A 14,777-nucleotide genomic window follows, 5' to 3' on the forward strand; every position below is an offset into this window, starting at 1 on the left:
GGTGTCAGCAATGTATCAAGACCATAAGATCATAAGGCATAGGAGCAGAACTTGGCCATTCAGCCAATCAAGTTTGCTCCGCCATTCCAACATGGGTGATCCCGGATCCCAGTCAACCCCACCAGCTGCCTTCTTGCAATATCCTTTGATACCCTGACTGATCAGGAATCTATCAACTTCTGCCTTAAATATACCCACGGACATGGCCTCTACCAAAGTCTGTTGCAGAGCGTACTACAGATTCACTACTCTCTGGCTAAAAAAAGTTCCTCCTTACCTCCGTTCTAAAAGGTCACCCCTCAATTTTGAGGCTGGGACCTCTAGTACTGGATACCCCCACCATAGGATACATTCTCTCCACATCCATCCTACCTAGTCCTTTCAACATTCCGTAGACTTCAATGACAACCCCCTGCATTCATCTAAATTCCAATGAGTACGGGCTCAAAGCTGCCAAACATTCCTCATATGTTAATCCCAGAATCATCCTCATGAAACTTCTCCAGACTCTCTCACATCCTCTCTGAGATATGGAATCCCAAATCTGTCAACAATGCTCCCAGGTGAGGCCTGACTAGTATTTTACTAGTCTCCTGACTAGTAAGCAGGTTCACAAGGATAATTCCAGGAATAAAATGGTTATCATACGAGGAATGTTTGATGGTTCTGGATCTATACTCGCTGGAATTCAAAAGGATGAGGGGGGATCTCATTGAAAACTTTTGAATGTTGAAAGGCCCATACAGAGTGGATGTGGAAAGGATGTTTCCCATGGTGGGAGAGTTCAGGACAAGAGGGCACAGCCTCAGGATAGAGGGGCGCTCTTTCAAAACAGAGATGTGGAGAATTTTCTTTAGCCAGAGGGTGGTGAATTTGTGGAATTTGTTGCGACATGCAGCTGTGGAGGCCAGGTCGTTGAGTGTATTTAAGGCAGAGATGGATAGGTACTTGACTGGACATAGCATCAAAGGTTACAGGGAGAAGGCCAGGAACTGGGATTGAGGAGGAGAAAAAAAGGATCAGCCATGATTGAGCAGACTCAATGTGCCAGATGACCTAATTCTGCTCCTATGTCTTATGGTCTTATAAACCCTCAGTGTCACTTCCTTGCATTTATATTGTATTCCCCTTAAAATAAATGCCAATGTTGCATTTGCCTTCTTTACCACAGACTCAACCTGTAAATTAACCTTTTGGGAGTCTTGCATGAAGGCCCAAAATCCCTCCGAACCTCTGATGTTTGAACCTTCTCCCCATTTAGATGATAGTTCATACTATTGTTTCTTTTGCCAAAATGCATTTTTATACATTTCCCAACCCTATGTTCCATCTGCCATATTTTTGCCCATTCTTCCAATTTGTATATGTCCTGCTGCAATTGCATTGCTTCCTCAGCACTACCTACCCACCCACCTATCTTCATATCATTCACAAATTTTGTCACAAAGCCATTAATTCCATTAACTAAATCATATTGGCAAATAGTAGATTAGGAAATTACATTAAAACATCTTTTCAACGTACAAACAATAGAAGCTTTTTAAAAAAAATTAGAACTCTAAACAAATATAGATTCTATGGAGAAATAAAAAAAAATCCATGAGTAAAAATTATCCATTACAGGTAAGAAGGTTATGGGCAGTATTATATTAACAAATGTTTGATAAGCAGGAAGGAAGTAAGTATAAGATGGAGTATTGAGCAGTTCAGGCATCATTAGTGGAGACAGTTAATAACCAGGTAGAGATGTGGCCCGTAGTATGTTAGCTATGATCATATTTTATAGTGGACCAGGCTTGAAAGTAAGTCCATAGGTGAGAGAATCAGTTTAGTATTGAGTTGAGTGAAGTGACCTATGCTGTCTCAGGACCCTGGTGGTTGACGGGTCATAATTTGGGGTGAACCAAATTTAATGGGATTATATTATGGACCATGCAACAGTCTGCATGATTTTAAGAGAAAAAAATTGTGGAGAGATTACATACTGTTGCAAGAAACACAAGGTTGTAATATTGGTTGATTTTAACTTTTGACATATTGACCGGATGGGACTCCTATACTATAAAAGGACTGGAGGGCTTAGATTTTGGCAAATATGTTCAGGGAAGTTTCCTTAATCAATACATAGACGTTCCAATGAGAAAGTGTGCAATATCATTCTCCTATTCAGGAATGAGATAGGACAAGTGACAGAAGTTTTGTGTAAGGGAACACTTTGCATCTATTAATAATAATGCCATTAATTTCAAGGTAATTATGGAAAGGGATAGGTCTGATCCTTGGCTTAAGATTCCAAACTGGAGAAAGAGCAATTTTGATGGTGTCAGAAGGATCTGGCAGTTGTGGAATGGGACAGGCTGCTTTCTGGTAAAGATGTACTTGGTAAGTGGGAGGCCTTTAAAAGTGAAATTTTGAAAGTTCAAAGCTTATATGCGTCTGTCAGAATAAAAAAGTAAGGATAAGAGGTTTAGAGGACCTTGGTTTTCGAGAGATATTGAGGCCCTGGTTAAAAAAAAAATGGAGGTTGTTACGCCTGTGCCCCAACTCTGAGGGGCCGAAGGGTACAAAGTAGCCCCCTCCTTTTTGAGAATCACAAGATCGCTATTAATTTGGGTCTGGGACCCAGGAAATGAGAGAGAGACATGCAGATTCCTCAAGGATTGGAATGTGTCCTGGGCCTCTGAGAGACAAAGCCACGGATAACGGCCATTATCTCTTGGAGACGGAATTGTGCATTGAGTACTGTACTATTCATCGAAGCCCGCAGGCAATGAACAGAGGGGGTTGGTGGAGGGATTGCATCATCCCAACCTGATTGACATCTGAGACCCTGTGAGTCAGGATAAAAGAGGGTCTGGGGAACAGCCCCTTTAGACGCACCAGGAGAAACGCTGGAAATCCCGTGACAGCATTTAATAGCGACAGCCGGTGGAGGGCCCACGTGTGTCCTTTCCCGTTGCCCGGGATTGAGGCCTTACCACGGAAGACGGCTTAGCTAAAGAAGAGATCACCACCGACATTTCGAAGGATCGACATCATAAAAAGGAAAACGGGCAAGTTCTAAAAACATCGTCTCTCTCTCCAACCAAAAGCTGCAGCCTGAATGAACTAAAGTGACTTTTATATTTCCATCGGACAATACATTATCCCCTAGACAAAGACAGAGCTATTTCTTATTGATTATTATTATACCTGCGCTTTTAGATTTAGTATGACGACGTATATTATCTGTATGTTTGCATTGATATTATTTTTGTGTATTTTTATCAATAAACACTGTTAAAAATAGTACCATCAGACTTCAACGGACCTCTCTACCTTTGCTGGTAAGTGACCCAGTTACGGGGTACGTAACAAGGTGCATAGCAGCAAAAGGCAGGTAAGGTGAAGGAGAATCCTAAGGGCTGCTACAGATATGTTTAGTGTAAAAGAATAGCAAAGGACATAATTGGTCATCTGGAAGATCAGAATGGTAATCCATGTGTGGAGCCAAAAGAGATGGAGGAGATCTTACATGGATTTTTGCATTTGTATTTACTCAGGAGATGGACACAGAATCGATAGATATGAGGCAGAGCAGCAGAGAGATTATGGATTACAGAGGGGGAGGTGTTTGTGGTCCTGAAGCTGCTCAAGATGGATATATTCCCGAAGTCTGACAGGTGTTTCCTTGGACCTTGGGGGAGGCAAGTACAGAAACTGCTGGGGCCCTAGCAGAGATATTTAAAACACCCTTAGTGAAAGGCGGGGTACCGAAGAATTGGAAGATAGTTAATGTTGTTCTCCTGTTTAAGAAAGGCCCTAAGCACAAACCAGGAAATTATAGGGTGGTGAGCCTGATATCAGTAGTGGCAAAGCTACTGGAAGGCATTCTAAGAGAATGGCTACATGAGTATGTGGATAGACCGGGATTACTCAGCGTGGCTTGCTACATGGTAGGCTGTGTCTAACCAATCTTATAGAGTTTATTGAAGATGTTACCAGGAAAGGTGATGAAGGCAAGGCAGTGAGTGAACGTTGTCTACATGATTTTAGCAAGGCATTTGACAAAATCCCACATGGGTGGGGCTTAAGAAGGTCCAGTCACTTGGCATTTAAATGAGGTAGGAAATTGGATTAGACATTGGCTTTTCAAGAAAAGCCAGAGAATGATAGTAGATGGTTGGTTCTCTGACTGGAGGCTTGTGATTTGTGGAGTGGCACGAGGTCAGTGCTGGGTCTGTTGTTGTTTGTAATCTATATCAACAATCTAGATAATAATGTGGTTAAGTGGATCAACAAATTTGTGTATCGCACCAACATTGAGGGTGTAGTAGATAGCGAGGAAGATTATCAAACCTTGCAGTGGAATCTGAAGCAGCTGGAAAAATGGGCTGACAAATGGCAGATGGAATTTAATGCAGAAAAGTGCTGCACTTTGGGAGGACAAACCAGGGTAGGGGTCTTATACATTGAACAGTCAGGCACCGAGGAGTGCAGTAGAACAAAGGAATCTGGAATACAGGTCCATAATTCATTGGAAGTGGCATCACAGGTAGATAGGGTTGTTAAATCTTTTGGCACAGTGGCCTTTGTAAATCAAAGCACTGAGTACAGGAGTTGGGATGTTGAAGTTGTAAAAGACCTTGGTGAGGCCTAATTTGGAATATAGTGTGTATTTTTGTTCATCTACCTACCAAGAAAGATGTAAATAGGTTTGAGAGCGTGCAGAGAAAACTTACAAGAACGTTGCAGGACAGAATCAGAATCAGGTTTAATATCACTAACATATGTCATGAAAGTTGTTAACATCGGGCAGCAGTGCTTTGCAATGTATGATAAATGCAGATTAAATAAATTACAGTACATGTATACATGTAAACCGAATAGCAAAATCAAAAATACTAGTGCAAAGACAAAAATGGAGGACTTGACTTATAAGGAAAGATTGAATAGGTTAGAACTTTATTCCCTGGAACTCAGAAGATTGAGGGGAGATTTGATAAAGGTATACAAAACGATGGGGAGTGTAAATAGGATAAATGCAAACATGCTTCTCCACTGAGGTTGGTTGAAATGACAACTAGAGGTTATGGATTTAAGGTGAAAGGTGAAATGTTTACGGGGAATATGAGGGGAAACTTCAGGTGAGAGTGTGGAGCAAGCTGCCAGTGCAATTGATGACTACAATTTCAATGTTCAAGAGAAGTTTGAACAGGACCATGGACAAGAGTAGTATGGAGGGCTATGCTCTGTGTGTAGGTCGCTGAGATGAAGGGGTTTAAATGGTTTGGCATGGATTGGATGGGCTGATGGATCTGTTTCTCTGCTGCTCTGTGATATAAGAGTACAGTGTCTGACGTCACCATTTCTATCACCTTTTAGAAAACCATCTCATCTTGCCATTTCTTTTTGACTTGTAGTCATGTGTAAAAGGGGCGGAGCACAGTAACCACATCTGGCAAGAACCTGGTATGGTAAGTGACAAATACTACAAAAGGACCACAACTGTGATATGCCCTTTGGCCTGCCAGCATCCACCACTGCTTGAATTTTCACAGCGCACTTGTATAATCCCTATGCATCAATAGTGTGACCAAAGTAAAGGATGCTTGGTTTAAAGAATTCACGCTTGCTATGTCATGCTGTGAGTCCATAATCTTCTAATCTTTTTAACACTGTTTTGAGATTTTGGAGATGTTCTTTGTCATCTTTACTGGTAACAATGATGTCATCCAGGTAACACTGAGTGCCTAAACAGCTTTGCACCATCTGGTCCATAGCTTCCTGTGGACTGAAAGTGCAGATGCCTATTATAGAGACAAAGCCCTTTGTGAGTATTTATAGTCCGAAACACTTTGGACTCTCCTTCCGTCTCAATTGGTAGCTGTGACTCAGCTAAATCCACTTGGTTTAAGTGTTCCCTTCAAGAAAGGTACTGCAAAGATAACCTCTCTCCTGGGCAGGGGGCATTGATCTACTTCAGTACTGAATTGAGAGTGACTTTAAGATCATCACAGACCCTGATAGACCCATTCTTCTTTGCTATTGGGAACATTAGCACTGTTTATGGGCTCCATTAAACCTTGGGAAGAATTCCTTCAGCCTTCAGTCAATCCAGCTCACTGGCTATTTTATCATGGATAGTATAAGCAACCAGACGGGCTTTGTAAAAATTGGGTGTGGCATGTTCCTTTAACACTGTTTACCCTTGAGATGGTTGAGTTTTCAAATGCCATTCTTGAACACTACTGTGGCATCATCCAGTAATTTTCTTAATTTGGTTTCAGTTGACTCTATTACAGAGGATGCAGCATGCATGGATCTCAAGGGATGGATCTCCAATCAAGTTGTAATTGTCTCAGCCACTCATGTCCCAATATTAGTAATCCTCCTGTTTTTCTAAACCACACACGAGCCACAAGCACATTGTGGCTTATTGGTTTTTGTATTTCACTGTTACAAATGTCATTACCACAGAAATGAGCTTTTTTCCAGTATAAGGTCTTCTTGGATATCTGCAGACTTCAGTCAAAATCTTTGGAATGCCACTCAAACTCATTTTCTGGAATGACTGAAACAGCTGAGCCAGTTTCCAATTTCATTTTTAATTACTTTGGCCCTCACCTCTAAGGCAAGCCATATTGCTCGTCTATTGATAATTTTCACATTGTAAATCTCAAGCCTACACAGTTCTCTTTGTTACTCTCATCATTACCATTTTTTCATCAATAACATGAAGATTAATGCTCTTTTTGAAATTGCAACTTGACTTTTCATCTTTTTTCTCTTCCTGAGCAGTCCATTTATTTTAACCTGTCCAACATGGTCTTTGTATCCAACATGGTCTTTGTATCAACAAGTCCTACCTTGTTGCTTTTTCTGTAAGTTTTGGCCTTTAAATCTGCATTGGTATGGTGTATGTGAGCCCCTGCCACAATGGAAACAGAAGTTTTTTCTGCCAGCCAAGTTAATCATTACAATTTCATTCATGCTCACTTTCATTCCCCACTGCAACTCAATTGTGTCTGTCTGCTGTTTGCATTGATACAGCTATTTCAACTGCTACTTTAAAGGTAAGCTATGCTTCAGTTAGGAGCTGTTTTTGAATGCTTTCTTATAAGATTCCACAAACTTAATGGTCTCTCAATGCATTATTAAGACCATTACAGAACTCTCAATGCTCAAACAACTTCTACAATTCAGCCACCATTCACTGAAGTGGACTACCTTTTGCTTCTGCTTATGAAACTTTCCTTTTGATTCTGCTTATGAAACCTAAAATATTCTGCAATCAATAATGTTTTCAGTTCTAATTGTTCCTGCATTACTTTCACAATATCAGGAAAGCTCATTTCAGTTGGTTTGGTGAGCAGTCAAACTTCTCCTCAAACTATATTCATTTAAAAGCTATGCACTCAGCAAAATTGGCACATTCTCCTCATCAGCTATTTCATTTGCCCAATCCATTCAGTATACAAAATCCAAGTTGTCTCTTTAGTAATCATACGCATTACTCTTTTCAATATAGCCAGCGATTTCTCCTATTTTTATATAAGATTATTATCAGCCAGTTTATGAACAGTTGAGTTTATCTGCTTGCTGCCTTTATTAAATCCAAACTTCCATTTTTCCAAAGAGCATGGGCTGCACTCTTTATTTTTTACTCAACTATTTCTCACAGGTGTTGTTTTTTTTAATTTGAATGTGTTGCTATGTTTCAACAGGACTAGTCATCCCTGGTTCATTTAGAAAATAACTTGTCACCACCACTATGTTTTGTAACTCCAAAACATTAAACTAATTGCAAGAAAAAAAACAGGAATCCAAGAATGCGTCTTAATTTTGTTTTTACTTTAAGTGAGGTGCATACGTTTGACATGGTAGCATTTTGACATATGCAATTCACATATTTTACATATAATCCATAATGAATTATTTAAAGAAATAAAGAATGCTTACTGAAACAATATATTTACTATATTGCTCAAATATTACTAAAATATCACATGCACAACAATGATCAAGACCACAAATGTGGCACAAAGACCACAGTCTATCAGGCAGCGGTAGTCTCTATTGTTTCCTTTGCTTCTGACCCATTGATCACTTACAGGAACCACCTCAAAGCATTAGAGAGGAACAACTAATATTTTGTTTTCACAAGATCCTCCAAATCCACCTGCTATCAAATATCAACAACATCACTCAGGCCAATATCCCTACTCAAATGTCCTAATTACAAAGAACAATGCAGCAAGGTGAACTTCAGCCATACCATGGAAAGTGAATAGGAGGCATGAGCTCATTCAAGATCAAAATCTGACTAAATAGTTGAGTAGGTGAAGGTTGCTTGACCTATTCCAGTTTTCATCTCTTGCTCATTGTTAATTTGACATGATTTTAAGGGCTGGTTGAAATTTAACTCACATCTTCAAAGAGGATTATTCACTTGATATCAAACATCAATAATTGAAGCTGATACAATCAGCTCATACTCTCTCAGAGGCCAACACATTACAAAATGATGGAAGCACCACCTGACATTTAAAGCTATGCTTAAATAAGAAGCATTTACTCGATTATGACTTCACAGAAATTTTCATTCTATATTATGATTGCACAGAATTTTCACACTGAAACTTTCCTTGATCCTTACAAAACATATGCTGAAAGATCCTTATTTTCATACAAAATCAGAAAACAAGCAAAAACTCATAATTAATTACCTGAGTCATAATGTCTCTCGTGGTTGTTGACCTTCCCTTCCTGGTGGTGGTAGTGGCCATTGTGGTTGTAGTTTCCATGATGGTAGTTGATACTTCATGTGGCTTTGATGTGGTTGTTGTTTCTGTTGTCATCGAAGACACTTCCCCTACTAATCTCACGTTTCCTTCTATTCTGATATTTGGGTCATTTTCAGCGGCCATATTAAGCACCTTCAAGCCATTGTAGTACAGGCCAGTTAGCTGACCCTGGAATGGACGATCCTTATCCTTGCCACCAATTTTTATAGTTGCTTGGCTATTGAAGATTGTAAGCTGTCGTCCTGTGGAAACATCGTTACATATATAGGGAAAATGTTGAATGTGGACTTAATTAAATTAGGAATTTTATTTTACATTTATGTGAAGTAACAAATAATTTATGAGATGATTAAGGACTGCAATAAATTACTTAAAAATACTATGAAGAGTAATTTATTGCTCTGATGGAATATATGAAAAATGTAGAACTTCAGTAAATATTGTCTTGGATTAACTTAATTATTTTGGTTGCTTAAAGGGCAATCAGATCTGCTTCTTTCTATTTACCTTGGCACAGCATTCTTTCCAATGCAATTTTTATGGAATTTGGAGTACAAACATACAGGTATAACAATACAGTTGCTTCACAAAAACAATACACGTTGTAAGAGCATATGAGAATGTTTGATTGCCTTCCAGCAAGCCTACCTTTCGTTCAAAATTTTAAAAAAAACAAAAGGAGCAATGCAGATGTGAACTTACAAGAGACACATAAAATGAGATAATTATGTGAAACATTTCACTCCAACAGAACAAACCTTTTCAACAGTATCACTTCTTGATTTGTGACAAAAATCATTTATTATCTGTTTAAAGGGTTCAGTTTTAGCACAGCAAAAGCATGCAGCAAATGTCAGTTTTTATTGTTAACTTCTTTTCATACTATAATTCCTTCAAATGTTTGAAATAAACGTTAAAGGGACTTCAGATCTTCTTTCCAATTCACATGTTGCACTATTTAAGTTATATATAGTTTAAAAGGACGTTGTTGCAGAAATGTAAACATGGATCACTGCTAATTGTACATCCTTTAATGATTAAATTTAGACATAGTAAACATATTCTGAACAGGATTTATTACTGTTTGTTAAATGTCTAGGATTAATGTTGTACATTGATCACAATTAGAAAACTATATTTAACAGTCCCTTTAACCTTAAGTTAATGGGGTATCCTTATTAAACTGTTGATATTTCATAATGGGAAAATAATTTTTCAACACGCAATGCAATAATTCTAACTATTGTTTAAAACATTGTGTTTTATTTAATTTTACTGGCAATTTATATTTTAAGTTTATTAGTGTTACAATCCAACACTACTTGGTTATGTTCAAATTATTTTTTATTTGAAGTTTTAATCAATGTTTTTACCTTTGTCGAGTAGCCAATCATCAACTACTCGACCAAGTCGATATGGGATTCGCTGTCTAGCAATCGCCAGGCGTTCGTTATCATTGTTTCCTTTAAAGTTTAAAGAGACATTTCATTGGTTAAAATCTGTAACGTCAAAGGTTAAAGGTTAATACTTAAATCTTGAGCTATACAGTTGTCACATGAATTTTGAATTTGGTAGTTTAAGAAATGCTATCTACAACATTTCAAGTTTCAAATTTTTCAGGCAGTTATTTTTTTAGCAAACAAAATTATTGTATTAATTAAGAATTAGAAAGCTGCATCACCTCCTAAGTTATTGAAGTTATATTATAGACAAACCGAAAACAACAAATTAAATCATATCATATAACAACTTTACAAAAATATTCATCTGACTGCTAGTTTTGAAGAGAGCCCATATTATCTAGTTAAATCTTGATTCAGTTGTCTGATTTATTTGTGTTCACTGTAACTCTTCTTCATGTTAGTCTTGTAACAAAAAACTATAAAAACTTAATGCCTGTGACATGCACTTTCTTTCCATGCCTTAACACAGAGCTCATATTAATTTTTCTTTTGTATTCTAAAATTAAAAAAAACAATACATAATTCAAACTTGAAAAGCATAAGGTGGTAAAATGGTTTCTAATAATTCTTAAAATTCATTAAACTTATTATCAACAATACAAAACTATAGTGCTTCAATAAATACTACACAAAACATAAGTGTAGATAGCAATACTGATTTTAATATAAGGTAAATGAGGCTTTGACAAAAGCATCTGTAAATTTAACGATCCATTTCTTTCCCAGTTGACATTATGCAACTGATTAATTAAAAAATACAGTAAAGTAATTGAATGGTTTTGGTTGCTTCTTGCTGAATTAATTTCTACAATTCAAATGATTCTGAAATTAAGTTTTATTTGCTATATCTGCATTTATTCTACAGAGACAACACACACACACACACACACACACACGTACACATTGCTACATGACTTTGCTATTCCATTAAAATAATACTATATGAAGTTTTCAAAATTTCTTCTCAAGTCCCTCAGGACTGTAGATCATGGCAAAATATTGGCCAACTACCCAATATGAATTGATTGGTCAATTTTCAATGTAATCATGAAGGATTATGATATTCCCTCAAACTGGCCACATCAATGCTGGGACACCTAATGAGTAACTGCAACTGAGATACAATTCATTAATTCCTTTCAAATTAAAAATAACTAAACAGGGAAAAAATGCCTGCCACATTACACTAAATCTCTGGATTATGTATATTTATCATATATAAGTTTCAAGATTACTTTCTTGAAATGAGTCAAGACTTCAATCAGAAAAAATGGCTTTTCCAGAATATGCTAGAATTATTAAAATAACTCCAAGTAGTTTGTGAGAAAGAATGCATATTTCTGCTTAGTTACTGTTTCCTTTTTAATGTTTTGTGAATGCCTGTGAAGTCTATTTTTCTATTTCTAAACTACTCTAGGAAACACCTGAGAAATCCAGAGTTTTTCACACCACAGTTATCAAAGTTTATATTGCTTTGTCTGAGTGACATGCCTCATCTATCATGGTACGTAGGCTTTCAGGTTTCTGCCATGAAATCTGTTTGCTACTTCAATGGAAGATGACTTGAAAAAGATTTGGTTTGGATAAAAGATGATCATCCAGAGGCTGTGGTATGACATTGCCCTTGCTGATTGAATTCCTCACACCTCCATTCTTTCACTGAACAGACAATATTTTGTCACATTGTAGTATATTAATTCTGTATGAACAGGTAGACTTCAAGGGAATAACAGTAATTTAACACATTCTGAGAAAGCAGTGAAAAGTGAAAGGTCAAACCTTTGAATCAGAACTAAAATTGGCAGCGGAATTGAGAAGAAGCAGTGAGAAAAGAAATCTTAATCATATCTTCATATCTGTGGGTCAGATGGAATAGACTAGCTATGTCAAGCCACGGCTGTGTGTTTTTGCTTTCCCCAGTGTATTATATTGTCACTACTGAAATCTAATTCTGTTTTGCCCTCTCTCAAATAAAGGTGTCAGTCATTTGACATGAACCAGCAGTATCATTATTGAAAGGCAATGAAGGAGAGAGATGATAAGTTGTTGAAGCAACAGAAGAAAATAATTAAAATAAAGCCAGAGTATATGTTCTACCTTAACAAATGCCCTTTTTCTTTACTATTTTGCTCTAATTATTCTCTTTCCATGCTAGATTTAACTAATGTCAATCATCACTGTCATTCTCAGTGCTTGTTCTATCATTGCATGTTGCATCATCAATAGTGTAAAATTTAATGTATTGTAAAAGAAGAGAATCCGCTAACATTTACTGTGCTGTCTGAAAATGACATGTCACTATAATGGACAGTAGTTTATGTAATAGAAATGCAAGTACAATTTAAAGTACTGCATAGTAAGTACAAATGGATGTTTCTTAGGCTGTAATCAATCAAGAAGATCAGATAAGCTATGAAAATTTGGAAGTCTTATAACATCTATTTCAGTGGACACCTCAATTTTATTCTTCAAATAATTGTGACTACAATTTAGATTTTAAGAATTTTACCAGAATTAGAGGCTGCCCAAAAGAGATTCACCAGGCGAATTGGAATGAGAGGATTGTCTTCTTATTGTCCTATAGTGCATCAGGTAGATACTTCATGATACCACTCCACAGAATTAATAGCAACATACAGATTTAGATTGTGGCTCTCAGCAGGACTAGATATCCATTAAGAAATATCAGGTGAAGACAGGAAAAATCTCACTAAATGGTAATATTGCTCTCTTTTATGCACCCTGGAAGCAAACTTTAAGGCAATATTTACTGTAAACTATTAGAAATCATTTGGAAAATAAATGGGGAAGAAGCATAATAATATATTAACTTCAAGTTATTTAAAATTTATATCAAAAATAGAATACAATATGAGGCTATTGGCCCATCATATTGCTCCAACATATATAAAACTACTCCACAATCAATGAATCGCTTCCGTCCACTACCACCTCTGGCCATACATTCTAGGCACCTAGCACTCTCTGTAAAAATATACTATCTCTGACATCTCCTCTAAACTTTCCTCCTCCCACTTTACTACCTGGGGAAAAAAGTGCTGACTATCCACTCTCATTTGTGCCTCTCATAATGTTGTCCACCATATTGCCTCTCATTTTCCTTCACTCCAAAATAAAAAAGTCCTAGCTTGCTCAACCTTGCTTCATATTCTATAATCCAGGCAGCATCTTCCGCACTATCTCTAAAGCTTTCACATCCTTCCAGCAGGTTTGTGACATTTAGCTCTACTGGCTAAAGTATTCCATGAAAAATCATTCTTCTCAACATTCAAAGATTTTTCAATGCCAGTGGAAACAAATGGCTTGGCATTTTTACCGAATCCAGAATATGCTTCTACTGTTGGTTAAAACTTTGAAGAACAACGTCAAAGAGAAAAAATCATGCCTTTAGGACACCCCAGTGTACAAAATACCTTATTACGTATATGAAAATGTAATCCTCAGACTTAATATTTATTATCATGAAAACATAGCTTAATAATTTCACTGAGATACCATGGAGCAATAATAAGGGTCTTGGTCCAAAATGTCGTCAGTTTATTCATTTCTGTGGATACTGCCTGACCTGCTGAGCTCGCCCAACATTTTGTGTATGTTGCTTTGGATTTCCAGCAGCTGCAGAATCCCTTGTCCTTATGATTTCATTAATTAATTTGTTTGTTCTATAGAATATTGTAACCATTTTGAACACCTAAAATGACAGCAAGGCGGGTTGAATATCATAAATTACCTCATATAGCTTCTGTGGGCCTGTTTCAATTTACTGAGAAGCTTCCAGTTAATTTTTCAAAATTGATATTTTAAAGACATTTGAGGAGTTTAAATAAAAACCTCTGGTTGAAGATTGTTCTAAAGTCATAATATCATAACATTTAAGGCTATTCTGTTGGAATTTAATATGGAGTTGACAAGGGTGTACTATTTGTCTTGAGACTTGCCATTCTTGGTTTAAAACCATTTAAAATGTTAATATTTTGCATTTTGCCTGTTTTATCATTGTTTACAAAAGTATAAGATTGATTTTCATTAAGGAAGATTGAGGTAGAGCGAGTAAAGAATAGAGATTCCCTAATAATTTCTGTATTGATTATATATTTACTAAACTATAGCAAAAGGCAGCTAATGAATAACAAATGTAAATTTCCATAGCGTCCAGGTCTTAACTTCAAGAGCTCTCTGTTTTCACAACAATCCTTTTCTTCCCCACAGCCCCCCACAAACTGGAGTGAATTAATGTAAATGTCAGAAAATCTCTCACTTGCTTCATCACAAATATTTTGACCTATACTCCTATTTGAACTGAACCAGTGCAAGCAGTTCAGCCAGAACCTGCTATCCTCATCAGCCATACAGAACCACCGCCCAAGTTCTCTCATTACCTCGTCCAAGTGCTGAAGGACAATTTTCAGAATGTTGCCATTCTGAAACATTTTACAATAAATTAAAATTCAATAAATAATGAAAAAGATTAAAGTTATTTATTAAAAAACACAAATGAGTATAAATT

The 14,777-nt window shown here is 36.9% G+C and overlaps 1 protein-coding gene across 12 annotated transcripts in view; it reads right to left on the bottom strand.

Annotated features, from left to right (window-relative positions):
• Positions 1-14,777, bottom strand: part of nrxn1a (neurexin 1a) — a 1,527,797-nt gene that overhangs the window by 116,800 nt on the left and 1,396,220 nt on the right. For 8 of the 12 annotated variants that reach the window (XM_059985919.1, XM_059985918.1, XM_059985912.1 and 5 more), the window contains 2 exons: positions 10,160-10,249; positions 8,740-9,028 (listed from right to left, as the gene is read on the bottom strand). In XM_059985919.1, the coding sequence (XP_059841902.1) occupies positions 8,740-9,028; positions 10,160-10,249 (379 nt within the window). Of the gene's footprint in view, positions 1-3,700; positions 3,711-8,708; positions 9,029-10,159; positions 10,250-14,777 lie in introns of all 12 variants that reach the window. The other 4 variants (XM_059985909.1, XM_059985911.1, XM_059985910.1 and 1 more) reach the window with 2 other exon arrangements.

This window comes from Hypanus sabinus, chromosome 12, assembly GCF_030144855.1.
Source record: "Hypanus sabinus isolate sHypSab1 chromosome 12, sHypSab1.hap1, whole genome shotgun sequence".
Lineage (NCBI taxonomy): Eukaryota > Metazoa > Chordata > Chondrichthyes > Myliobatiformes > Dasyatidae > Hypanus > Hypanus sabinus.